This window comes from Sycon ciliatum, chromosome 13 (genome assembly GCF_964019385.1).
Source record: "Sycon ciliatum chromosome 13, ocSycCili1.1, whole genome shotgun sequence".
Classification (NCBI taxonomy): domain Eukaryota; kingdom Metazoa; phylum Porifera; class Calcarea; order Leucosolenida; family Sycettidae; genus Sycon; species Sycon ciliatum.
This window is the reverse complement of record NC_088655.1, coordinates 18,351,898-18,379,426: the sequence shown is the minus strand read 5'-3', so window position 1 is coordinate 18,379,426 and position 27,529 is coordinate 18,351,898. Positions and strand designations below refer to the sequence as shown.

The window sequence follows — 27,529 nt, the reverse complement described above, 5'->3', positions numbered from 1 at the left end:
CCCCCAACGATGTAGTCTCCTTTCCGGGCGAGGGATAAAAGTACAAACGAAGATGTTGCGACATCGGCGGTAACTTGCGAAGAAAGTTTCTGCTCTGAACGTCGGAGCTCGAGCCTCCTGGAAATAACTTGAAATTTGACTAACCCACGACTGCGTCTGGAGCACAGGAGAAGCCGCCTGAATCTTTCAACCTGCAAAACTGCAAGAAACACCACAGCCTGCTCAATACACAGTTCGACGGGCTTCTGGTGTGCTCCAGGAGCAGTCGTCAGGCACTCAAGTATCAAGTCATTCAGCCTGTAAGCATTTCTCCACAATTTTGCCAGCTGTGCTGTAGAAGTTAGAGCTGTCAAGGAGGTCAGACAGAGTGATACTGCGGAAAAGGAAAATAAGCGATCCTGCTCCACAGCGTGACACCACGTCCTTCTCTCCAAATACAGGCACTATTTGGGGACACCAAGGCCAGGCAGAGACCAATGTGAAACATCCAGTCCACCTTGACTTCGAGAGTAATACGGAGGCAATTTGTCCGTTGATATTGGGCAGCTGTGTGGAATTTCTGAATACTCTGAGACCATGTGGGTCACCCTTTGCTCTAACAGTGGAAAGAACATGCGATTACCAGCCATTTAGAGTCAATCCTCTGTCAGCAGGGCAATCCGCAGGACGGAGGCAGTTAGCAAATGGCCTGTTAGCACAATTTGGAACAAATCTCCGCAGTACTTGCGCTGACCAAATTATCACATGTGCCTCGTGGGTCAGAGAGAGGTGACGAAGCCAATGTTTGTGTTGGCATCCATCAGGTTCCTTAGATCACCATTGAGCAATTCACTGCAATTGCAGCTACGATCACGAATCTAGCTCATTGTGATTTGCGGGGACCGGGGTACCATTTTTTCTAAGGCTATTTTATTTGGGCCAAACTCCTTTTCTGTCTGTATGATTTGTGGCCTGATGACAGGCAGTCATATGAAGACTGGGTGGGAGGATTGTTGGCCTCAGTGGCTGTTTGCGTTCCCTTAGCGGGCAAGAAGATGTCGGCCCACGATGGGCAGATCGGTGGTCTCGATGGCAAAAGGCTACTTGAAAAACCAGCCGGAAGGGGGGGGGGGGACAAGAATATCTGCCATAAACCGATACTCTTAGACATTGTAGAAGGTTTCGGTGTACTGGTATGCATGGTTCCTGATATCCGACATCAACATTTTTGTACCAGAGAGCGAATACTTACGGACGAAATCACTGTAGGGGCCAAACCCACGCACTGTTGAACCTCTCACACGGAACTTGTACGTAGTGTAGGCTTCCAATCTAGAGATAGTAGTATATACAGAAGTCATTCCAGACTCGACAAGCGCGACATTCACAGTGCCATATGCATTCTGCAGGCGGTGATCGGTTTGACGAACCTGTAAAACAGAGTTAAGGACAAGGGAGAAAATGAACACGAGACGTAATACTTATGCATAGTCATACCCTTTCAGTGGAGGGGTTATAAAATATATTCAACACAATCAGAGCAAAATTGTAGCTGCGACTAAACGTGGCAGCAACTTCGATAATAATAGATTCAGAGCATGCGAGATATGATACATGTACTCATCAAAATTCTCCAATTGGTAATTGTCTGGGCAATCGTCGCAAAAGGCTGGAGAGATTGCATTAACTCATGAGCTTTAATCTCTATCTGGTGTAGCACTGGAATATCGCGACTTCTCCATTAGAAGTTATTAATGACTGATGTAGTCTGCTTCACAGACAATGGGTGAACCGATAGCAAATACTGAAAACTACATGCATTCAAGAATTTAGGAACAATCTTACAAGTACAAGATACCAGTACAGTATAACTGCAGAAACATCTGGTCGGTTGAGCATGGTAGGCCCCACCAGCACCAACTCACCACACGGTAGCCCCATGCGGCTGCAGGTCAGTTGGGGAAAATATTAAAATAATATACAACAACAAAAACAACAACAACTTTACTTTCATTACTGGCTCACCATCCTAGTTTTAAAAATGTGCAAAATAGCGATGTTGCCCTCTAGGACTTTTCCTTTCTTCATCATAACTATATTGGCTCACCATCCGAGTTCAAATAGCGATGTTCTCCTTGCATTCTGTATGTGAGCATGCATTCTCGGATAGGGCTGACACCACTGAAACTGTATCAACTGCTTATGGAAATGACCGCATCTATGCTCTCTCTCTCGTACCCTCGACCCCTCCTCCCCCCCCCCCCCCACCTCCACCCCTCACCCCACCATCACCACACACACATACCCAGATACGCATGAAACGCATACCATTGTGAGGTTGTATTCGATTTCGTATGCAATGATTTTGCCATTCTGTTCTTTGCATGGAATTGGTAACCAGGAAATGACCGCACTGTCAGGGGCGAGTATCTGAACTGACACATTTTGCGGTGGAGCAGCTGGGTCTGTGCAAAGCAAACAGACAAATATACAAGAAATTTTGTTTTCAGTAATGTCTTGTTGACTTTAAGTGAAGACATATTACATAACTGCAACTTGATTTATTCTGTAAGGCAGGCAACTTTGGCTATGATATCTTGACCACCTTCGCATCATACCAATTTTGGAGGAGACAGACTAAGCCGATAATGTCAATTTATATATGTTTTTTATCTTCTCTTTCCCATTTCTGTAGCATTTTCAGATCATAAGACTATTATTCATAGTATAACCCCTTGGCCGGCACAGTCCATGGTGATTCCGAAACTGGAATGATGGTAGGTGGGAGGAGTGCACTCCGCCTGACCAGCAGAGCTCTTGCAGCACTTACTACTCCTTTGTTGTCATTCTATTTGTCTTTGCCTCTTTCAGGTCCCTCATTATTGTGTAAAGTATAATAGTATAAAACTTAAAATAAATAACAGTCTCTAGTCAAGTGACATGTCATGCTGAGAAATATAAGGATTGTCGCAAAACTTAGACCATCGCCAAAATAACACATGCTAAAGATGACCTAAGGACCACCACAGACGTTTACAGGACCCAAGCAAAGGAGGTATATGGGTACGTACTTTGTTCCTTAGTGATCACAGAAAGCTGGGTACTGTAGTCTCCAGTTCCGATACTGTTAGTAGCACGAATGCGAACAGTATAGTTCTGGCTTGGCTCTACTCCAATTGTTACCTTCCGTAAAGAGGGATGAACTTGGGTTAGGTTAGTAATGGTCTGACTCAAACAGTCAGTATAAGAAAACCTGGAGTGAGAAGATCACATTAACATGAAGGTGCCTTACATGAAGCAACATAAACATCTATGATATTCTCCCGTCAATAATACCTGCAACGTGTGTTAATGAAAGGTTGCTCTGTCCACGGAGTACTCAACACCAGGTAGACAGACTCTCCTTGCATGGATGGTGAAACAGGATATGGTCACAGTCATATTTCCCGGTGTAGAAGTTTCAACCAGATTGTTTCAATGCCAGTTATGGGGCGCGACTTACATTCGAGCATGATTTACTATGCATGAACTTCAAAGTAAATGAGTTGAACAATATGACAGAGATTTCGTAATTGTTCCTCCTACCTGCACGGATCTTAACGCATCTTGCCTTGCTAGTTTTGTGTACGCGTACAGTATCTGTATGATGTATTTTTCCGTAAATCAGATCCAAGCCCAAGCGTGCAACTAGCCCGAAGTAGAATGTACTGGTAAGCGGTTCCAGTGATAACAGCTCCTTAATTAAACAACGTTAGTTAGTTAGATGCATACAGGAACAATTACAACTGCATGAATAGAACATTGGTGTTGATGCACTGAACACACGGATTCACATGGCCTCTCATTCCTATCAGCAGATCATCCAAATAGTGAAGAGCTGTGTTCCAGTTTTCCCTTCACCACGCATTCAAATACCAGCATACACCATACCAAATTAAACAATCTTCTACTTGAAGTTAATTAAATTAAAATAGAAGAAATCACAGACATGCAATTATCCACGACTGTAAAGAGATATTATTCAGAGAGCCTGTCTGAGAAAACCAGAACATATGTGCAAGTCGATCTCTCAGATTTCGCCCAAATTTCGCAGGTAGGTTTGCTTTGGGGTGTAGATCGACATTCCAAAGCCCGCGCAAAATCTTTTGAAGGGAACCATGAAATTGGCATACCCCTCAATATTGGCCCAATATTGGCACGATTTATGGGTCTACAAACGAGCCACGGCACAGCGTACAAGAACAAGCTACGAACAAAACTCCATCAAGCCAACATTACCTCACCTTAGAAGAGTTCTTGGGGCAGCTCCACTTAGCCACGCCAGCATCCCAGAAGACGAAGGCAATCATCCCTTGACGCCACAAATGATCATCTTAAAAATAGTCAAATTAACAGCGCTGATAAAACAGCGAGCTACGTCCTCAATTAGCAAACACTATACACCGGCAGATAGTAGATCACCTCTTCTAGCACTGAGGACATGTCCCCCATCATCCTTTTTGCAAGAAGAAGCTTGTCGTTTGGAGTGACAAGTGATCACCGCTGCGTTTCCTTGTCAGAGTCAACAATACATTTTGTTCTGCAGCGTTGGGAGTGGTGTTGGAGTAGAAATTGCTGACTAGATGTCGCGGAGGGGCGAGCTTACCTGCGCAGGTATGAGTTTGGACGTATTTCAGAATGGTCGAGTGGAAAAATTCAAAATTGTGTATTTCAAGAAAACCCAAAAAGGATGATGGGGACATGTCCTCAGGGTTAGAAGAGGTGTTCTACTATCTGCCGGTGTATAGTGTTTGCTAATTGAGGACGTAGCTCGCTGTTTTATCAGCGCTTGTAATTTGGCTATTTTCAAGACGATCATTTGTGGCGTCAAGGGATGATTGCCCTCGTCTTCTGGGATGTTGGCGTGGCTAAGTGATGCTGCCGCAAGAACTCTTCTAAGGTGAGGTAATGTTGGCTTGATGGAGTTTTTTTCGTAGCTTGTTCTTGTACGCTGTGCCGTGGCTCGTTTGTAGACCCATAAATCGTGCCAATATTGGGCCAATATTGAGGGGTATGCCAATTTCATGGCTCCCTTCAAACGATTTTGCGCGGGCTTTGGAATGTCGATCTACACCCCAAAGCAAACCTACCTGCAAAATTTGCGCAAAATCTGAGAGATCGACTTGCACATATGTTCTGGTTTTCTCAGACATGCTCTCTTAAGTCAGACAGTTCGATAACAGGTCACGAAACTGACAGGATACTGCGACATTCACGACCTAAGATCTAGCCCCAACACATATCCAGTGCGCACACCAACAGCCTTCCATCTTGGAAGGTTCAAGGTTCTGGTAGGACCAATGAGGGGTAGGTGAGTGCATCGAAAATGTGCACAAGCTACGTCTTACGGCAACAGAGAATGCCGTCAGTTACAGGACGATGAACAGACCAGTTAACAACAGAACAATACTGTCTAACTACAATTCGAAGCAGCAAAGCCTTACAGCACCCTTGAGCCTTCCAATTTGTAAAGGTCTTGGTTTGCGCGCTGGAGTTGTGTTTGAACTAGGTCTCAGGTCGTTGACTGTTTCAGTAGCCTGTCAGGTTTGTGCCCTGTTCTCGCACTTTCTGACTGCATATTATCTTGTTGCAGTTGTAGATAGCTGTTATAATATTATAACTTGTGACCATGTGATTTCTTCTATTTTCATTATATCTACTGGTTCAGTATCCGAGTTAAATTTTCTAAACAAAAAGGCTTAACGCTTACTCTATGCCGTAGACCGTGATAGGAGCATTGTTGGTGGTGGGTTCAACCCATTCAACCTCAATGAAATCAGGTACGTTATCAAGAAGTTTAAGCTGAGCTGGAGGGTCAGGCTTCTCTGCATTGGCAAAGGCAAGGATTTAGATCACAGAGAAAAGAGGTGAGTGAGCACATTGTGGATCCACTCAATTCTTGGCCACAAACCCCCAACGCCCGCACACTGGTGAGCTACAGTATGAACGTCATCCCGATACAATATAAAAAGAACATGATGGGAGATGATGCAAAGGCCGGTGTCCGACAGATTGGGAAGGGATAAGCTGTTCTATGTATAGCAAGCAGGTTTACATCGGTATGTTGAGTACTGCCATTAGGGGACTAGGTCTATTTTGACTTGGTCCAGTGTTCTTAGATTTGTTAGGCCTCCCCGAAAGACGAGCCACCCGAACGATACAGAACATGTCCGTTGTCGTTTGTGTCTACACCGGCTCCGTCCAGTCAGGTCTCCGTAAGTCCGAACTTGTCAAGCCTGTATTGTTCCAAATCTTGTATTATTGTAATTTCCCTGATGTTGCTTTTCAAGGAACGAGCGTTGAACGTTCCTGCTCTGAGGGACGAGTCATTCTTACTGCGCTCCGTAAATATAGTTGCTTTCGGTTTATTCAAGTAATTCATCTGGTAGTAACTCGTCTGTCTGGAAACATTGTCAATGAACCAAAAGTCTCTCGCGAGAGCGAGAGCTGCCGGGAGTTCAACCCGACAACCCAAACCAAACATTGACTACCGATGCCAAAAAATGAGGAGGTCTACAGCAGAACAGCATTGTGTTGCAGCTGTACTTGCATTCACATACAGTTCAGCGGCATTTCTAACACCTTTCTATTACTTAACCTCAATTTCATTGGTTTGTATCCTTTAGTTCCATATCTTTCCCCACTGATGACGTGAATGAGAAAATCGAGTCTGGGTTTCAATATTATTGTTATAAAATACACATACACGTTGAACAAGTACCTTAGTTGCGTTTTGTCAGCGGCCTTCATCCTAATCATAACTACATAATTTTTTTATCTCCTCTTAAATTATTTACGTACAGTTCAGCACAGTTTTGTTCTTTTAAGTTCGAAGAGCACCCAAACTAAGGCAACACTGCTCAGCGTTGTACCATAGAAAAATAAAATCGTTCAATATTCCAAGATCACTGCAGAAAATTCTCCCACATTCATGTTTATAACTAATTTCTTCGGATTCACCACAACAAGTCAAATCCAGCTGTCATTCACTCAAACGACCTTCTGCAGTGTCTTACCTAAATGACACGTTGGGACTGCGGGAGACCATTGCTGGCTGTCATTGCATGTGATAAATGACTGTCCAAGCATGACATATCTTGTGTTACACGTCACAGTGTAGTTACTACCGATCATGTTGGGAAATGGCGACGGTACGAGAATGCCATTGAGAACGGTTGGTGTCGGGCAAGTTGTACCAACTGCATTGAAAACGAAAGTTCAAGCATTAATCTCACTCCAACCAGTGATCTATCAGGAGAATGCATTAATGAGATCGAAAGGGAGAACAAAATTGTAATGCGCACAGTAATGCAAGACCACTGGCATTTCACACACCATTCATATCACGGAAATCACTCAAATCAGACAAATCAAGAAAACTATGTTATTTTACTTGTAAAACGTTGACAATCATGCCTCAAACCAGTTAGAAATAATAATGAAGGCACACCGGCAAGACAATCATGGGCTGCAAAACACCAATGATTCGGGAATATTCAATTGGAACAGAGAATTCTCCCATTGAGTGCACCCCACAGACTCTTTTTTATTCTTCTAGCCGAAAATTGGAAACATTCACGTTAGCTGCGGGGAGAACCATCTGGAAATCCAAACGCGCAGCCTTGTGTATCTACACGTTGTATATGAATCACTCACTGTCAAAAAAGTTTGCTTGTGGTTCAATTTAATAAGAGTGTTATTTTTCGTCGGCTTAGCGTAGCGAATGAAACTAAAAATGTATTTTTTGCCAGCATTTCCACCATAGTAACGGCACCAGGATTGCGTTAGCTGTTTTTTTGTCAGTGTTCTCAAATTTTTCTCTTTTTATGGTCTTTCTCTTTTCGTTTAGTTTCCCACCCGCCCTCCCCTCTATTCTCACTTCTGCGTAGGTCCTGCAGGCTACGTTTTGTTCATTTAGCTTATGGGGTTATGCTAAGCGGTTTTCCGATCAGGGTTGTGCCTCCGCCGGGGTCCTAGGAGGTTTTTCTGGCTGCTTCGGGCTGGTTAATTATCCCGCGGCCCCATTCACCACAGTTAGCCCTTTCCCAAAGGTGCTCTCTTGATTCGCACTTAGTGCTTTTCGCGTCCCTCAAAATATGCTGAAAAAATGCTCTTTTCACTCACAAAGCGACTGTTCAGTACATGGGGTAGTGGTCTACCAGAGCAATCACACTCACGGGGTAGTGGTCTACCAGAGCAATCACACTCACCACCGTGGTGGTTTTCCAGAAATGAGTAGAAGCAAAAAAACACACTCGCAGCCACATAATAGATAAATAGCCGAAAAACATCTAAATCCATCAAAGAACCGCCAGCAAGCGGGAGAAAAGGTCGTGAAATCAAGTGAAACAGCATGGCGAGTGGTGAGCATGGGTGACTGGGCAGCAGGGGAGCGCCTGAAAACAATGACTCCCTACATTCCTAGCCGCGACCGCTCAACCGGGCTAGAGGAAAAACACGCCTTTCGGCCAAAAACCCTTTCTATTTCATTAATTCCTAACCCGCTGCTAGTCGGACCCAAGAATATGGATAGCAAGAAATGGTATGTAATAACCGGTGTATGTCATAATCATAAGCCACACACATAGGCATAGATTGTCAAGAAGAACAGCGGACGACTCACATGAAACCAGGGTGGGTGGGCGGGCAACTTCAACTACCACGAGGAAAAGCAAAGACCACGATGGTAGGTTCAACGGAGTTGCGCAGAACAAGAGCAAATGCACGAAAATATTTGTGAGTGAAAAATACGTTTTTTGCACTCTTTCGCTAGCTACGCTCAGCAGTGAAAAAACAAAACTTTTCACTCACAAAGCGACTGTTCAGTACATGGGGTAGTGGTCTACCAGAGCAATCACACTCACGATGCAAAGGATAGTGAGGCCAATAGGAGAGCAGCGCACATAGATTTGGACAAGGAAAACGAGCAGTGTGGCGCATGGCGCCAGTGTGCCTAAGTCTTGGGCACTGTGACCACCATCTGTGGCCAAGTGTATAGTTACTATGAACATTATGGAGACCCGGCAAGACTTGCCCTGGGGTGCTCACTAGTAGGCCAGGTTGGGTCGGGTGGCAACCGGGCGAGCACACATCAGCCAGGATAACATAATCAGCGGTGCACTCCGAGCAGACAAAATCTCTGCGAAATGCCCGAAAGTTCCCCTGCTAGGTTGCGAGTGCTACATCATGGAGTAGTACTGCCAGTAAATTCAATGTGAGGTGCTGTACTGCCGTGATTGGGCTGGATGTCCGTTCAGTTCCTGCAAGAGAAGGAATCCTGTATCGAATGCACACGTCCGCCCCTCACACACTTACTGCACACACATGCACCATTACGCACATTCACTGTACACACACACATCCTGTACACACACACACACTCACTGGACCTACACGTACTGTACACACACACATACTGTACACACACGTACTGCCCGTGCACGTACACTCCTCCGCGTGCCCAGACAAAAACGGGGTGAAAACCGTTACCGAGACATTAAAAAACCACATACCTCTATGCAACTCTCACTCTCTCTCTCTCTCTTGGTTTCAACATGTCTGTAATCATTCATAACCACATGATCGTTCATCAAGTCATACACCATCATGTGTCATCACTGACCATCGGGCTTCTCTCTCATCATGGCATCAAGCCATACACAACCATGTACCATCACTGCCCATCGGGCTTCTCCCTCATCATGGCATTAAGCCATACACAACCATGTTTCATCACTGCCCATTTGGGCTTCTCCCTCATTATGGCATCAAGCCAAACACAACCATGTGTCATCACTGCCCATCGGTCTTCTCCCTCATCATGGCACAAAGCCATACTCATCACTGCCCCATCGGGCTTCTCCCTCCCCCTCATCATGGCATCTAGCCATACACAATCATGTGCCATCACGGCCCATTGGGCTTCTCCCTCATCATGGCATCAAGCGATACACAATCTTGTGTCCTCAATGCCCATTGGGCTTCTCCGTGATTAAGGCATCAAGCCCTACGCAATCATGTGTCATCACTGCCCATCGGGCTTCTTACTCACTCCGTCATCACTCACATACACACTTAATAATGGCAAGCCGGGTTACCCATTTATACACCACACAAGGCCGTTCCCAATCGCTTGCATCATGTCCAGTCGTGGGTGATCCGGTGTCTGTTCCACGGCCTAGGTACTGGCTTAGTACTGAAAGGACAGCAAGAGGTAAACATATATAAATACTTCATTAAGATTCAACACCGAAAACATAAGGAAGTCATGCACAAGAGAGATCAAGATACGTAAAGCTTTAACCAGTTGACTTGGCCTGGTAGCTGACTGGGGTGTCTCGCACACCTTACACAGTGGTGGCTTAACTTCTATGAATTTGTTTGGCGTCACATCAGTGGAGTTGTGTAGTGTGCCATCATGTTACCTCACCTCGCACATTGCAGACTGCAGCGACCGAGTGAGGACTACGCGCTACCTGCCGCTTTAGTTATCGCTCCGTCTGGAACGTACACTTATATTGAGCGTGTTTGGGAACCCTAGTCTTACTCTCTGGACGAAGGACACCTGGACAGTACTGCTTCCCACCCCTGGTCAACATCGCATGCCCCCCTGAGGTTGCTGTCCCATTATCTGTTGTGTTGCTGTCGCTTGCTGCAATAGCCCATGACTATTGTCGTACTTGTTTGCACTCATACAATTCCAGGCTGTACTTTGGAACTGTTTCCATTGCCCATGTACTCCTTATTCTTTGCTTGCTTTTATGCTGAGAGAACATATGCTGGCTCCCTGTACTGCTTAGCCGCGTACTCATTCGGTAGAAATGTGTGAATAATACTACTACTTCCTCCGTTAACAAAAACTTCGTGAGGGATTTTGATGGATATGAAAACGCTTAGAACAGATCAAGAACAGTTTGTATCGACTGCAAATCACTGGACGAGGGTGATTCAGCCTATGTACAGCGTCTTTACAAGAGAAACTGTTGGCGGAATGAGCAGAGAGTTCAGTTTGCGTCGCTTTAGCTCGATTCAATTTTGACCTGCGTCGCTGTCGTCATCTGCTGCACGCGAGTCATCATCTGCTGTACGCGAGTCGTCATCTCTCTCGAGTCGTTGTTCAGCTCGTTTCAGCCTTGCCTCGGCTTCTTTGATCACACTCCGCTGACCTTGATGTCGCCGTCGTTCAAGTAAGTTGGCTTTCAAGCTGCGTGATTCGCCGCAATGGCGATTACTTGTTTCCACCAGGGAGTCGTGAAAAATATGTTACGACTCCTTGGTTTCATCTTCGCTGTCCGAACTCCGCGAAACGAGGAGTAAAGGCACAGCCAAACTGATTCCATTTTCTCTATTGGATTCCCCTGCCAGCACAGAACGGCAGCGGCTAGCAAGTCCAGTCGACTTTCTTTAGCCATGAGACTCGCATCGGACAGCGGACTTCTGAAAGAATGCATGGTCATGAGCATTCGAATCTGGACTTTGCGCAGGTTGAACAAGATCTTGAGTTCAGAATTATTTTCATTGAGCTGTGCGATCGGAGCAGCTCCTTGTTCACTCCCTCATTGTGTGGGCTCGCTGCTCCGTTTCATCGCTCTCTATCACTCTCCAACTTACTCAGTGCTAAAGTGACAGAGAAGCCAAGCAACGCAATATCCCCTTCGGAGAAGTGGTATTTCAGTTTCGCTCGCCATGACTGTCATCACCTATGTTTCCACAGCGCAACCATCGATTCGACTCGGCTTGTTGTAAAAGGTCACTTTCCTTGCATCGTACCTCTGTCGTGGCATGCCAGGGAAGGCCAAGAAAGTGATTGCGACTCATTTCACGGCAGTTTGTGCCCAAATCAGCCCCTCAAAATTCCATCACGAAGTTTTTGTTAACAGAGGAAGTAATAATCTGACGTGAGTGAGGTGGATGGGCACCTCAGGAACACAAGTTTGAAGTCAGCAAGCAGTCAACTTTTGCGTGAATTTCTTCCGGAACCATGTCTGGTGGGCCCCACCCGTGAAAAAACAAACAAACATTTGTCTCGTCCTGCCGGCCAATTGTCCCCCCTTGTGTGTCCGATGGCTGCGAACGTCGAAATCTGTTACACCCCGATTACACCTGGCCGGAAATCTACTAGCATTTTGCACGATGTTTGACTTTGACAACATTTACTGCCATGCCATTGTTGCCCGATTTTTGTACTCAGACTGACAAACTTACTACTCTTGTTGTTCATGGTTGCCTCTACAAACACGATACAGTCATGTACATTGCTCTGCACATCCATAACATTCTGTGTAGGGCCTAGGGCGGTACGGGTTGGGCGTTTGTTTGCTCCCTTGAATACGACGGCATGTACACCCCTTTCGATCGTGTCAACTACATGATTATGTACTTCGTAAATTATCGAAAAAACATCCACAGTCTCAAGTACTGATACTTATCTTTTCTCTCCGGTCCATGTGCGGTCCGAAAACTGGCTGGCTGTCCCAGTGAACTCCGGTTGGTGTTGTCAACAGACAGCTACGATCTTGCTGCCCTTCGCCACGATATCAGACAACTACTTCAGTATGACTGCGGTGTCACCTGTGCCAGGAGCTTCGCCACCATTTGGGACACGATGTTGTGATCGACAGCGCTCATCACCATCTCCGTAGACTCTCGATCTCATCACTGCGCCCACGGAAAACTCTCAAGGACTCGCTGAAGCCTTTGAGGAGTATGGTTGCGGTACCGGTAGGTGTCGACTCGACATGTCGGAACTGAGTGACCAATTGTTTTGTCAACTAAATTTTACTTCCGCAATCTTGCTGGTCGTCCGAAACGCCCTGATTTGTGTAGCTGTTGACGGTGACTCTGCTCCGCCTGGTACCAAACTTGCTGGTGTGTGGCGGATTACGCTCAGCTCGTTTTAGCTGTTTCCGCCTTTCGCAGATCGATCTGCAGCTCCCAAAAACGTCAGGTTACTGGTACATCAGCTTGCAGGCCCAATCAGGCGATGTGGACCTTTTGTAGGCTGGACCGATTCATTATAGACGATGCACGGCACTGTCGTTTCTTTCTCCTGGACTATTACACTGTAGATCTACTCTGAAAAAATAATAAGATGAGTTGTGGTGTTGTGTGGCTGCGAGTGGAAACTAAAAACTGGAGCACTTGAAAACTTCAACTACCACGAGGAAAAACAAAGACCACGATGGCAGGTTCAACGGAGTTGCGCAGAACAAGAGCAAATGCACGAAAATATTTGTGAGTAAAAATACGTTTTTTGCACTCTTTCGCTACGCTCAGCCGTGAAAAAACAAAACATTTTTCAGTGAAAACAGGCAAAAAGTGCTCTTTTTTCATTGAAGCATAGCCATGATACATGTTCAGATATGAACCAAAGTTGATAAATGAATACGCACTTTTCCCTTTATGGGTCCACGAAAGGCCAAAACAGGAAGTTAGTTCAAAAAACCCACTTTTTACATCATTGTGTACAAGCTTCACTAACTAACACTTGTTGTCCCCCCAAAAAAGCGGCGTGCCAAGGCCCATCGAGCACTCGGAAACTGTGATCGCATGCAAGAGCAAACAGATCTTAGCACTTTATCAGCTAAAAAAGCTCAAAATGGGCGATAATCACCAAAAAACGCTATAAAGGGCGAAAGAAACTGGGCTTTCCCAAAAGGTCCAAAAAGGGCGAAAAAAGGGCTAGCACCTTTGGGAAAGGGCTAACCACAGTAGTTCACTTTTTGAATCATGTTGGTCTGGTACATACGTGTACATGTATATGTGTGAGGTGGCCTGCCCTTCTTCTTGCTCATGTATACTCTACGCTAAGCTCTTCCATCTTCTACCGTGAGTGAACAAAGACCACACTACTACTGTGATCCGTATCTTTCTGTTTTGTGTAGGTGTGTCTGCGGTTTACGCAGAGGCCAGCTAGCTGGCAAAAATGCACATGTATGCTGTTTGCCCCTTTCCCTGTGTAAACCAACCCACGTTAGAGAAAACTACATAACAGAACGACTCACGAATTGTTGTGGATGGTGACTTGCAATGTTTGATGCTGTCACCAGGACTCAAGCCATAAGCAAATAGGGAGTAGGTAGCATTTGTATCGATGGATGTGATATCCAGAGTGCCAGTGATGTTGTTCGTGCAGATTGTCTTTGTTACTCCGAGTGACGAAACACCTGCTAGGTGAGTGCGGGAGTAGTTTACACACCATTTGCTTATGCTGCTGATGTCGCTCAATGAGACATTAGCTCTGACTCTGGTTCTGGTTATATGCGAAATGGAGATACTAACTTGGATTAGATCTGCAGGGCAGAAAGGAAAACATGTCAATAGAGATTTTTACGTTTCACTTCTATTTGTTTGTCAATCTAGAATGTGAAATATCACTTCCAAGATTGAGGTCAACAATTTTGAAAGTGCGTTTTCAATGCAAAAGAGGGCAAATTGTGAAGGAAATTATGAATGGCGTGTGTTTACCGCCATATTGCAAGGTGTGTCTTTACCACCATATTTATTAACCATAAGTACAGCTGCAGTGGTGTCTTCAACTTCATTCTCCCAAACTATGAATCTATTAAATAAATTTCAACCAAGGAATCTAGACTACATTTTTACAACTCGATGAATTTGCTTCGGTATTGGAAGCAAATTACCCTCGTTGATTGTTGTTTATAGTTAGCTTTTGCAGTTACTTCTATTTGGAGACTGCAATCACATGTATTGCTCTCATGCTATGTGGGACTCGCTTGTGAACCTTGCTTAGCCGCTTATCCTTCCAATGCTTCTGAAATTGTCGCTATGATGGCCACCATCGTCCAACTGCCTAAGCTCGACTGTAGCAACAAAGACAGCACCTAATTGACCAACCATGTGGTACGCTCTATGGATAAGTAACATTATCAGTACTGCGCTACTCCCTAGTCATCTCCACAACGAGATGTAAACGTATTAGTGACAATTGCAATAATTGATCGTTATCACTGGGAAGTGGCCATCGGCAGAAAATAAAGAAACGACGGACCTTTGGCTAAAGATTTTCGTAATTTTCTTTAGGTCTGGATCAGTTACCGAGGCTTTGTAAAATTTTCGTTTCACTCGGCATGTCCACATTTGTTGTTTGTTGTTTGTTGTTGTCGTCGTCGTCGTCGTCGTCGTCGTCGTCGTCGTCGTCGTCGTCGTCGTCGTCGTCGTCGTCGTCTTCGTCGTCGTCGTCGTCGTCGTCGTCGTCGTCGTCGTCGTCGTCGTCGTCGTCGTCGTCGTCGTCGTAGTCGTCGTCGTCGTCGTCGTCGTCGTCGTCGTCGTCGTCGTCGTCGTCGTCGTCGTCGTCGTCGTCGTCGTCGTCGTCGTTGTTGTGTTTATTTTAATTCGCAAACCAAACGGGCTGATCTGCCCAATGAAAAGGTGGCGAATGCAGATAGAAAGCAGTAATAAATGAAGTTGGGGAGGGATGTAATATGGATAGAGGTGGAGAAAAACTAAGCCAGCTGATCATCAAAGAGGACGTTTGGCACTCTAGGTACTAAGGGTGTGTGGGATCATGCTGGCGCGGAACTGGTGGAGCGTGGAGATGGCACGTACACCGCTGGGTAAGGCCGATTCCACACTACGCCGAAAGTGGCTTTGCCTTGAAGGCATGAAGTGGCTTAGGCCGCGGTCACACCGAGCTCGATTCAGCCGTTCAGCCGAAACAAGCGCTTGTTTACGTCACTATTACCATGGAAATGGCTGAAAAATGTCCTACAAGCGACTTTCAGCCGTGGCTGACTCTCAGCCGTTTTTTTCCGGCTTGTTTCAGCCACAGCTTGTACAAGCGGCTGAAAGCCGAAATTCAAAAAATAATTTGAGTGCGCTTGGAGCTCCGGAGCACACCATGTAGCTAGTTGACATGATGAACTGATATTGATGTTCTTTCTTGTGTCCGTGGAACCGTGCTATCCCTGTGCCTTTGGTTTTGACCGTGTGTCTGTCTACCCCAACTACACTGTATTCAGTTTGATTTGGATTTCGTCCGACGACCATGGATTTCTGCCGCTGTGCCCCTAGACTGCTGCGTAGATTGTCGGAGCTGTGGTTTGAGGCCAAGAAAAGGCACCACACTCACGACCGAATTCATGAAGAAAGCCGGGTACGAAGAAGAGAGTGGATTGCAACTGAGTTCAATAACGGCAACCGGTGGGGCAGAAAGCTCGACATCAGGAAACACCACCCGAACCATCGCGTCCATGCACACCGAACAAATATAAAGAGCACGACTTCGCAATTCAGAATCCGGGCTTCCTTTGCTTCTTCATCAAAACTGAACACTAGAACAAGTACAGTTTTAGATCGCGAACGTTCTGCTCTCCAGTTTCTTGCAAACATTGGTGTGTTTCGAGATATTCAAAATTTGGCGGGTAAGAAAAACAAGCCATTCAAGCTTTGCACTCAAGGTCTGGTGTGACCGCGTCACAGGGATCACGCAAGCCAGCTGAGCGCCAGCGATAACAAGCCCAAAGTAGCTTGTTTCGGTGTGACCGGGGCCTTATAAAGTGAAGCTGCATTCACACCTGCAAGTGTCGATCACGGGACTTTGCTTTGAAGGTTATAGTTACCCTGGTAACAGAATGGAAGATCACTTTTCCGGCTTGTGTACGAAATAAATAATTCAAAAGCATCTTGTCGAAACTAGTATTTGAAGAAGAAGAAAATAATGTTGTTCACGTAGATCTACTGCTTGTAGATGTAGTTGAGTTTTGTCTCAGTATGAGTGGTCCAGTCCGATCGGCCTCTGGTCGCCGGCGTCGTCGTTTGTACGAGCTAGCTATCGGGTATACGTCCGACATTGATATTCTCCAGACACAACCAAATTATTTTTTTCCTCGGCAGTCCATGGAAATGACAAACAATGTTTTGTTTGATTGCCTCGAGCCTGCATCTGCGTCCTCTTTCTTTGTCGTTCTTCTATTCATGATGTTGAATGAAAACATTTCTGTTGAGCGACGACTGTGGACAGCTCATCCGGAAAATGAACTTGGTTTGGCGGCAGGATTTTGGGAGAAGGAAGTGCTTGGCACCTGGGAGAACACAAAACAGAAGTCCAAGAGATGGTGGAAGGCAGCATGGATTGCGAACTTCAGGATGGAGCAGCGGACATTCTGTTTTATTCTACAGCGATACGGCCATTTGTTTGAGAGGCAATCCACTCACCTGCGCCGCACTATTCCCAGTACCAAACGTCTGGCCATTGCCCTCTACTACTTGTGCCACTCCGAAACGTATAATGAATTGGCTGCATTGTTCCATGTGGGTGTCAGTACTGCTTCGTGCATTGTGCATGATGTTGTGGAAGCTCTTGTTGGAGAGGTCACCAGAGATAGCATATCGTTTCCTCAAGGAAATCAGCTGTCGAAAGTGATGCGCGGATTTGAGCAATTGTCAAATTTACCAATGTGTGGAGGTGCGGTTGATGTTACCTTTGTGAGAATCGTGAAGCCACAGATTCATGGTGACACTTACTGGTGTTATAAGCAGCACTCTGCCATTATCGTTTTTGCCTGTGTCGACCATCAAGGATGCTTTACATTTGTTGATGTCGGAACTCCCGGTAAACTCGGAGATGCGGCTGTGTACAACAAGAGTGAGCTGAAGACCAAAGTGGAGCAGGGCATCTGGCTGAACAGAGCTGTTTGGAGAGCTGGCAACAAATACATTCGACCATTTTTGATCGGTGATAGTGCTTTCACCTTGAGCCCGTATCTCATGAAAATTCATGCCGGGGACAACTTGACTCCGCAGCAATCAAGTTTCAACTTTGCACAAATCCGGGCGCGCCGTATTGTCGAGTGTGCATTTGGTCGCCTCAAGGGACGGTTCACAGTTGTGTCACATTCCAACTCCAATGACCCAACTTTCATGAGCAAAGCTGTTCTCCTATGCTGCAGTCTCCATAACATCATCGAGCGCAGAAAGAGAGGTTACCTGCCTATTGTCCAGGACTATGCACCTCATCCCCTAGTTCCCATGCAGCACTCTCCAGCTGGGCAAATGCGGGATGCCCTTGGCACCTATCTCCGTAATTTAAACTGAATATCAACCACTACGTTGGCCAAAGAGCTATGGGCTTTGGTATTCATATCTCCTTTCCTCCAACAATGTCTAGCTCACAATCCGTCTTGGTAGCCTGTGTAGTGTGAACTCTATCTCTGAACATTGAATTGCCTGTGTCTCCGGGCTTCTCCTTCCTACTTTCACTAGCGTGATAGTAGTATTGACCTAATGTGTGTACGTGTACACCAAACCACATCCCGCTTGCCGTGCCATTTACTCATGAATTCCTGCACCGCAACACTTGCACTCTGCGTATCATTAACCCTTCCCCTTCTATGGCACAGACCCTACACTGCATGCGGTACTTGGATGCGTGTACTGAGACTACACAAGAGAGAGATTGGAAGCTTTGTTACAACTCTGAGTTTCACGTATTACTACAATCATCAGGCAACTGATGGCTCCAACACGGGCAGCCAGAACATAAGGGGGAGCAAGGTGGGAAATTCTGAGGGGTATCATACGCGACGCGTATCATAGCGCAAGAGTCAGGTGCAGGCGTGAAGTTGCCAAGTTTTCAGACTTGGGGCTATGCAGCAGCAGCAGTTCCAGCGTGAATGATATAGAATAGAGCTGGAGACTTATCAAATCACCCACACGCACTCTCTTTGTCATGCATGCACACACACACACACGCATGCGCGCACACGCACACCATTTGACATTCCTGGTGTACTGAGACTAGCAATACACCGGACGTTGAAAGCATAGTACTACGGGATAGAACACGTCACACGTAAAAACAATAGAGTGGCTATAGTACACTGGAAAACAGAGGATAGTTATCCAAACAGTCCAGAGTAGTGTCGCAGAGAACATAACGGGAAAATTAGAAGCACTGCATCCAAAACACGAACACAGGAGAGAAATTGAAAAAAACACTGTGTCTACATGAAAAAAATTGTGCCAGAAACAGAAGAGTATTGGGACTGGCGACACTGTCCCTCTAGTCCCGTTCAATCATTCTTTTTGTCACGCGACATCATATCTCCAAAGAGCTTGGCTTGGAAAGCCATTTGGCTCTGAATAAGGGCTTGCGTGGTCCTCTGCTGCTGTTCGCTTTGGTTCTGCACCAGGGTATGCATAGCTTCCTGCTGCTGTTGAATTATCGCAGCTGTAAACTCCTGCTGGTTTCCCTGAAGGTCTCTTTGCGTTTCACCAAAGGCCTGGACCATTAGCAACCCTGTTTCCTGGAGGCCCTGTGTGCTCTGGTTCCTCTTCTTCGCTTTCTTTTTCGCTCCAGCTTGTTGGCCCTCTGTAGCAATGTCAGTGGAATCCTCGACATACACTTCCTCATCTCCCAGGTCAACGGAAGCTGCAGCAGATCTCTTGCCATGAGTCCCTGGCACATACGCGTCATCGACTGCAGAAGCTGACAAGCTCCTACCTGCGTCTGGTGTTGTTGGGGTGGATTTAGCAGTTCCATACAACAGCATATCAAGGCGCCTTGCCTCGTCTTCGTCAGAATCATCATCGTCGTCACCACCAATTGCTGACCTGAAGCTCATCACAGGACGCCCTACAGCCTTCCTGGTAGGAGTTACGGAGGATGTCATACCTGGCTGACCACGAGCGGCAGAACTGGTGTTTGTACAGCTTGGTACAGTGACGTTGCTCAGTTGTTCCTCACACTGGTATGTTTCACTGGTACTACTACTACTACTACTACTACTCCTACTACTACTATTACTACTACCGCCCTCGGTGCGAGCTGCACCAGTTGTCTTTGCAGGTCCACTTGCCAAGCTCGTCTCCTCTACTGAAACTGGTGAAGGACTAACATTTCCTCGGAAAACACTCACAAGACGTACTCCATCAGGCATTCGAGAGGTGGATGGCGTTGGAGGAGTCTGGGCTTGACTGCAGTGAGGCTTTCCTGTGCTCGATCTAGCAACAGCGGTGCTGGAGAGGCTCTTTGTTGGCCCAAATCCTGGAATATCACCCATTTTTGTGTGCCAAATCTTGAAATTTGACCACGCTGTGTAGGCGGATTCGAGATCATACGTCGAATCTTCGTCAACCTCGCCAACAGGCATTCCGGTGGCAGTTTTCTTTGTGTATGTCTCGTACAGTCCTTTCGCCTTCGTTTTCATGTTGTCGATTTTGGAATGGACGATCGACGCAGTATAGAGTGCTTCCTCCCCGAGCTGTTCAGCAAACAAATTCAGCTTGATGGCGATCTCCTTCTCCGCGTAGCTCCTGCGAACTGTACCGCCCGGAGGTCGCCTTAAATGTCCGTTCCAAAGCTCGATCAGCTTGCCCTCAAGCTCCTGGCTAAACATGACCCTAGGCATTGTTGACAGCTCACAACTCACCACAACTGAAAGATACAACAGGAAACAAATTCGGAAAAAGATCGAAAGGCTGAAGCTTCGAAGAAAAGTCAGAAAAGTGTCCTGAAAAGCTAAAAAGTTGCCTTGAAAGAGGGTCCTGGTGTTGCTTTGTAGACAACAAGCACTTTTCACTTTCGCGCGCTTCTCAAAGTGATCGCCATGGCAACTTGCCTGAAAAGTGCCTGAAAAGTGGCTTTTTAGACAGGATTTGGCGTAGTGTGGAATCGGCCTAAGGTGTTCCACAGCTGGGCGTCCCGGAACGCCAGGCAACCCTTGCCGAACCTGGTAAAAAACTGGCGGTTGGCGCAGACCAATGGTGGAGGGCAACCTAGTTGGGCCAGCTGACGAAGGAACTAGGAGGGCTTGCACGTCAGAACTTGCGTGCCCATTCCAAGACCTCCGGACAAAAACGATGAACTTGTGGCTGAATATCTTGGATACTCTGTAAGTGTCCAATTTCAGCAGGAGGATACGCGCGGAGGTGTGATGCGAGAGTCCGAAAACCGCCCTTGCCGCCCGATTCTGCATGACTTGTAGCCGATCCAATTGGTTGGCAGTAAGAAGTGGGGAAAACGCATTGGATCCGTACATCAGGTCAGACATGATGATCGCTTCAAAGTAGAGAACTCAGCTATGATGATTCAAGCAGCGACGCAACCTCAATAGTGGTCCGATCCTCTGGGCCAGTCGAGCGGTGCAGCGATCAACATGGGGCGTCCATGAACGATCCGAGTCGAGGAGCACTCCAAGATACCTGGCCGCAGTAACGACAGGAATCGGCGTCTCCTGACAGTTAACATTGATCGTGTGCTGGGGCTGCTGAGGCTGCCTGTTGGGGTATACAGGGATCACTTGGCTCCTGGCTGCATTCAAAATGAGACCACGGGTCTACAACCAGTCAGCAAGTGTAGAAACCTTTCGTTGCGTTGTTGTCGAAGCCACGTATTTCTCACCGGCGGGAGATTGAAAAACAAATTTATGGCGTACATTTTTTTTGTTTTCTTCTTGTTTAAATTTCCATTTTCACCTTCAAAATGCTTTTATTTCTGTTCCTTCTTGAGCACGAGAATTGAATGTTGGATGAAGAGCAGCTCCTACTTCCCATTCATTGGATAACTGAAGATACCTGAGCGAATCTCCCTCAACATGTGGGTGACCGATTAGACTTTGAAAAATTGACGAGGAGACATGTTCTCGCAGATATCAATTCACAAAAGCACAGGTTATGGAGCTGCTTGAACGGCTAGGCATCCCAGCGACGTTTCAAGCTCCGTCGTTACACGGTTGCACAGGATTGGAAGGGCGGCTGGTGGGTTTTGAGGCGTCTTTCGTATCCTAACTAATCCTTGGCGGATAATGCCGGCAGAAAAATTGGCAGAATTCGGTACTTTTTCTGTTGAGTTTCATGCATGTTTGGTACATGTATGTGGATAAAGAAATGAAACAGAATTCGAGGAATTGCCCGCCATAAGGTTTGTATGGTTCTGCCAATTTCACTGCTTTTCGAGCAGAATCTGCCACCTTTTCGAGCATTATCCACCAAGGCCTAATCCTAACACTTTTGGTGATAATTATGTCCGGAGAATTTGGGAGGTCCAAACCATCACTGAGCATCGTGTTCAACATCACCGTGCAATGGATTTTTAGGAATTGAGATGATTTGTTGACCGATCCGTTTACCCACCAGTTCCTGACACTTTCCAGATTTGCCAAGTTTTGCCAGACAGTCCAACGAAAGACAAGTGTGCCACTGGATGTATAGGGCTTCATTGATGGCACCGTTAGGAGTGTTTGCAAGCCGTCTATTCACCAGCGCATGTTCTGCAACGGACATAATGTCGTATCCATACTATTGACACGTGCCTTTTAGGCCTCTACGGGACAAGTATGCCTTATTTAGGTGTCTAATTATTTACCTATCTCCCGCAAACGGGTTCATAATCGTCTTTATTTTATGTCTTCACACAAGGCCTGGGGCCTTCCTTATTTGGTATACGCTGTTATTTCCCCACATGGCTCCCGGTCTTTATACAACAGTTCGTACACATATTTACTACGGTTTTATACGCTATTGCATGCGGGACCAGCAATCTCGTGGCCATGGATTTCCAGGGCCGCAACTCCCTATTGTTGCTATCACCTTTTTTTTCTCTCTAGCTCTCTTGTCTTCAGCCTTCAGGCGGAAGCTTCGGCTTTCATCTGTCTTGCCTTGTGCTCTCAATATAATCTCTTGAACTAAGTTAGCTCCTTTCAAGATGTGAGTAAACCTGAACGCTGGTGTGAGTGTACGTGTCTGTATATGCCTGAGTGTGTGTGTGAGAGTATGTCTAGGTAAATGTGCGTGCGTGCGTAAGAGTAATTCTGTCGGTGGACTGTCTCCAAATGGCCACCACTGCACGGCCTTGTAATGTGAAGGTTTAGTAAGTTAGTTCTTGTCGAACCACAGCCTTGGGGTCTAACACCGGGCGTCCGGATACGACACATAAAAGGATTCAAGCCCGCAAATACCAGGCCTGTGTCACGGCTGATGGCATGGTTTGCCTCTTATTCCCATAGCTATGCAGAAGACGTTACTTCAGTAACGTCTGGCGCTAGCCAGGGTACACACAGCGTTAATTTGGTATTTGTTTGTTTGTTTGTGTCACGCCCGGCGCTATCCCGTGTCTGTCCCGTACTGTACCGTACCATCGATGACAGCTGGCCAAAAACAGCTGGCCACAAAAGTCAAATTGGGCTTTCAAATGCAAGATCATAACGTGAAGCTACTTGGAAGAATTAGTATGTATGCGACGTTTATCACTCTTCTATATCGACCTCCGCTAATTCTCGTGATCCTTGACTGTTCCTACATTATCCATATCGCCGCAATATCGACCGCTTGTATTGACCGCTTGTATCGACCACTTAGGACCTTAGAAAATTTGAAAGAAAGACGACAAATGAAGAGAACAAGCAGGATTCGAACCCATAACAGCATGAATCTCAAGCAACCCCTTATACCACCCAGCCACTGTGCTGCAGAGGCTGAACCCTATTGTTCTTGGCAACATCCTATGTACACTATAGTACAAATGCTAAACTAAAAAGGTTAAAATAGCTCCTAAAGGTTCAAATTTTATGGTTATTGCAAAGGAATCATGATAAATAGAATATTGACCTCGACTTCGGTCTATATGGGAAATATAGGCCTCATAAAAGACCTCGGCGGACCTCGGTCTTTTACTCGGCCTTTATTTCCCATATAGACCTCGTCTTGGTCAATATCCTATACGTATCGGGGGAAGCATTCAGGGCGATAGTGCAGGTTCGAATCCCAGGTTATGTCTGGAAAAAAATTAGAAAAATGAAAATTTTATAACATCCCTATGCCTTTTTTTCCTAAGTCACCAAGGCAAAAAAGCATAGCGTAGGGCCCTGAGCTTCCAAGCTCTCTCGTTTGTTCCCTTTGAAGGCTAACGGCACGATTCAGGTGTTCTCTTGGAAAGTGGTTTTCTGCCTAGGCTGCAATAGTTTGCCAGGAAACCAAATGGCCCGCCCTGCGCACTGTATGGAGATCCCGCATACCCACTGTCGCCGTTTCTTATGAAGGCCTATCAAGAAGCTGCGTTAACAGCTGAGCAACAGGAATTCAATATTATTATTATTATTAGATGCTTCTTCGCGTTGGCATCAATGCAATGTAGGTATACACAGCATGTATAGCTTTCGCATAAGCCGAAGCGACAACTGCCAAACAGGAATCCTATTGATGGCGATATAAAACATATGCGATGTAAAACGCGTGACGAAAATAGAATACAATTAAAACAAGCAAACGAGCAGCTCAACCGAGTTGAATTTGAATTTGCTGATCATTATTCAATAGAGCTATGATTTCTGCACGTATGGAGATGGAATGGAACTTTGGTGATGTTGTTGCACAGTGGGCGTTCAATGATTTCAAGAAGCAGCAGAAGTTCATGCTTCAGCCCGTTGCTGCCTGCTACAAGGTGTCTGCACTCCTCACAAATTGCCGTACCATCTGCCGAGAAGGCAACAAGACATTAAAGTATTTCAACTGATCTCAACCCACCTTAGTAAGAGTATCTAAAATGATGTTAGCACTAGATCATTCTGCTTTTGTGCCATCTCTCCATTTTACAACAAACACTTAGACCATGCAATAACTGTAAACATCGTGGCTGTGGATATGCCCTGTACGTAGCAATTTTAAAAACAGACTACGTTTAGTCATTCATTCAATTATGGAATGGTGAAGACTCTGTTATATTTGTTCAATGAAATTCCATGGTGAAATTGGTCAAAGAGCGTTGATACCACTGCTTAGAATGTCGTTACAATTGGAATGGTTACAGGTACTCAACTGTGAAGTGCTGGGTGAAAGCTGGACTAGTGGATAAGCTACAAAGCAAGAGCTGTTCTTTCGTGCAGAAGTGAAAAAAATATTGCATATTTTGACAGTGGCTGCCATTTGCTGCAGAAACATACTGCGTTCCTCATGGTCCTGATCTGCCTTATGCTTGCTTTCTTGACGGTCATCTTCTGCTTTCTTGCTCTCTTCTTCTTTTAAACTCGGATGTTGAGCCATAAATAAATGTAGAAAGGGAAAGGACATATGGATACGAGGAAGAGTAATTCTCCATTACTGTAACTGGATACTATATACAGTCAGAAAGTGCAATAACTAGGCACAAAACTGACAAGAGTACTGAGACATTCGACGTCCTGACACCTAGCTTCAACACATCTTCGTGGCGCTAACTGACAGCCTTCCAACTTGGAAGGTTCAAGGTTATGGAAAGACCAAAGAGGGGAAGGCAAGCGCAACGAAAACGAGCAAAAGGTAGAGTCCCAAAGGAACAAAGAATGGCGATTGTTACTGGACGATGACTAGACCAGTACGATATTTGACAAAGCGGTCTAACTACAATTCGAATATAGTATCCAGCTACAGTGATGGAGAGTTACTCTTAACTCGTATCCATGTGTCGTTTTACTTTCTCTTCTTGTTCCTTTTCTTTTTTGACGCAAGCTCGTCCCGTCGGGCCTCTTCCTTCAGGGAAATCTTCCTCTCCTGGGAAACATGCACAGAATCACCAATAGAAAATCAGGTGCATCAAATTTTCGTGAACTTCAACACGGATATGCCATTGATATAATGTGTACAAATTTGGCATATTCGCCAGTGTAGTCAACAAAAAATTGGGAATATAATTCAATAAACAAAAAAACAATTGAACACATGAACAATTTGAAGGAATTTGAATTTGAGCATCTCTCTTTAAATTTATTCAATACAGGATGAAAGTAAAAATGGGTCATACCTGCAGTGCGAGTCTTTGCTTCTCCATTGCGACTACATTTGCACTATGATAAACAACAAACTTCTCCTCCTCCAAATAAACTTTTCTCTCCTCAATCTTGAGAAGAGCATCATTTTCCTTCTCGAGGTACGCAATAATAGGATCCGCTTGATCGTACGTGCTGCTCCGCTTGGTTTCCTGGGGCCGGTCCTCCGCTGAAGATTTCTCCCAAAGGGTTCGTTAACGACATCATCCATTACGGGCAACCTACGAAAAAAGGATTTCCTGATCCACGAATCTGTCTGAGCAGGACCAAGTCCATGCTTGAGTCACAAACTATCCGTTGCCTATCCCGTGTAATAGGTGTTGGAGGAACAGGTGCAGGCAAATTTGAAGCCATAGTACACTGACACGTTTAAGGTTAGGGCTGAAAGAAAGAGAAGAGGGAAAAGGCTGAAAAATCTGAAACTAATCCCGCTAAACAAGAACCAAAGCAATATTCGTTGAAAATTTCTTTTCCGTCGAGATCAGAGGAACTTCAGTAAGATCTTCGTAACCTTGTTCCCGAAGTACGAAAATGGTGAACGAAAATCGTTAGCGAAAGGTCTCTACTCACTATTGGTGACGTAGTTAAGAACATTCTGGTCAACTGCAGTGTGACCATCCACATCATTAGCAGTAAGTGGTAGCACAAAGACAAAGCTACACAACTCCTCTGAAAGTGTGAACGGATTATGTCGAAGTGTCCTGAGAGACAAGAAAAGAGCAAAACAGAGGGGCGGGTTTTTGGAGAATTTTATTCCCCTTATCATTCTGTGAGAACCTGTCCTATGGGCAGGGGAGAAGGCATCTCTGCCTGTTCAGTTGGTGAAGTAAAACAAACTACAACAACAACAGTTAATAGCAAGCGCAAGTGCTTCAGCACCGCAACACTTGACATTAGAGGGGTTTCACACCGCGTGCAACGTGCTTACTTGACGCGCTCGAGAGTCACCTGCGACTTCTCTCTCTCTCTCTCTCTCTCTCTCTCTCTCTCTCTCTCTTTCTCTCTCTCTCTCTATCTGTCTATCTCTCTCTCTCTCTCTCTCTCTCTCTCTCTCTTTCTCTCTCTCTCTCTCTCTCTCTCTCTCTATCTGTCTATCTATCTCTATCTATCTCTCCTCTCTCATCATGCATGCGTGACACTCTCATGGAATTTTCTCTTATAGGATTGTATGCTTCACACTCTCATGTAATATTTCTTTCCTTTCTTCGTCTTTTTGTGACAGCTTGGATAATCCACTTGTACAGACAAGAATGCAGGATGGTTTGTTCATTCTGGCGAAGTAAAATAAAATATACCAACCAATCAACCAACTTACAGCAGCGATGCCAACATGCGTTGGAAACGTAGAAACCGGTCTCATCGCGTTGGCGCTTGACAGCCCAACACGCGCACAGCATCTTCGTCATTAATGAGTTTCGAAAGTAGGAATGGATAACTCACTTGGACATTTTTCTCTTTATTTGCTACTTCCTTGATCCTCTGAATTTTATCAACAGGCTTGTTGAATGGAGTTTTGCAGAAAGGGAACTCCACGAAAAAAATAAAATTTGATATCCTGTAAAGTTTCGGGCGCTGAGTCGAATGGTCTTGGTCCGAAGTCTCTAAGAGAAACCGTTCTTGAGATAATTATTTCAATTTTAGCCACGCCCCTATACCAATGTATGTGTGACGTCATTGTGGCATGGTGCGAAAATACGTGGATTATGAATCTCACTTTCTTCTGGACGAAAGTCACTTCCGAAAGTAGTTTGCCA

General features: G+C 45.6%; 1 protein-coding gene across 1 annotated transcript in view; it reads right to left on the bottom strand.

Moving 5' to 3' along the window:
• The window catches only part of LOC135829639 (uncharacterized), a 200,565-nt gene that overhangs the window by 98,269 nt on the left and 74,767 nt on the right, over nucleotides 1-27,529 (bottom strand). Inside the window, exons 8-14 of the mRNA XM_065342036.1 lie at nucleotides 26,346-26,476; nucleotides 14,022-14,309; nucleotides 7,035-7,217; nucleotides 5,729-5,843; nucleotides 3,051-3,232; nucleotides 2,308-2,444; nucleotides 1,232-1,409 (exon numbers count right to left, since the gene is read on the bottom strand). Of these exons, the coding sequence (XP_065198108.1) occupies nucleotides 1,232-1,409; nucleotides 2,308-2,444; nucleotides 3,051-3,232; nucleotides 5,729-5,843; nucleotides 7,035-7,217; nucleotides 14,022-14,309; nucleotides 26,346-26,476 (1,214 nt within the window). The remainder of the gene's footprint in view (nucleotides 1-1,231; nucleotides 1,410-2,307; nucleotides 2,445-3,050; nucleotides 3,233-5,728; nucleotides 5,844-7,034; nucleotides 7,218-14,021; nucleotides 14,310-26,345; nucleotides 26,477-27,529) is intronic.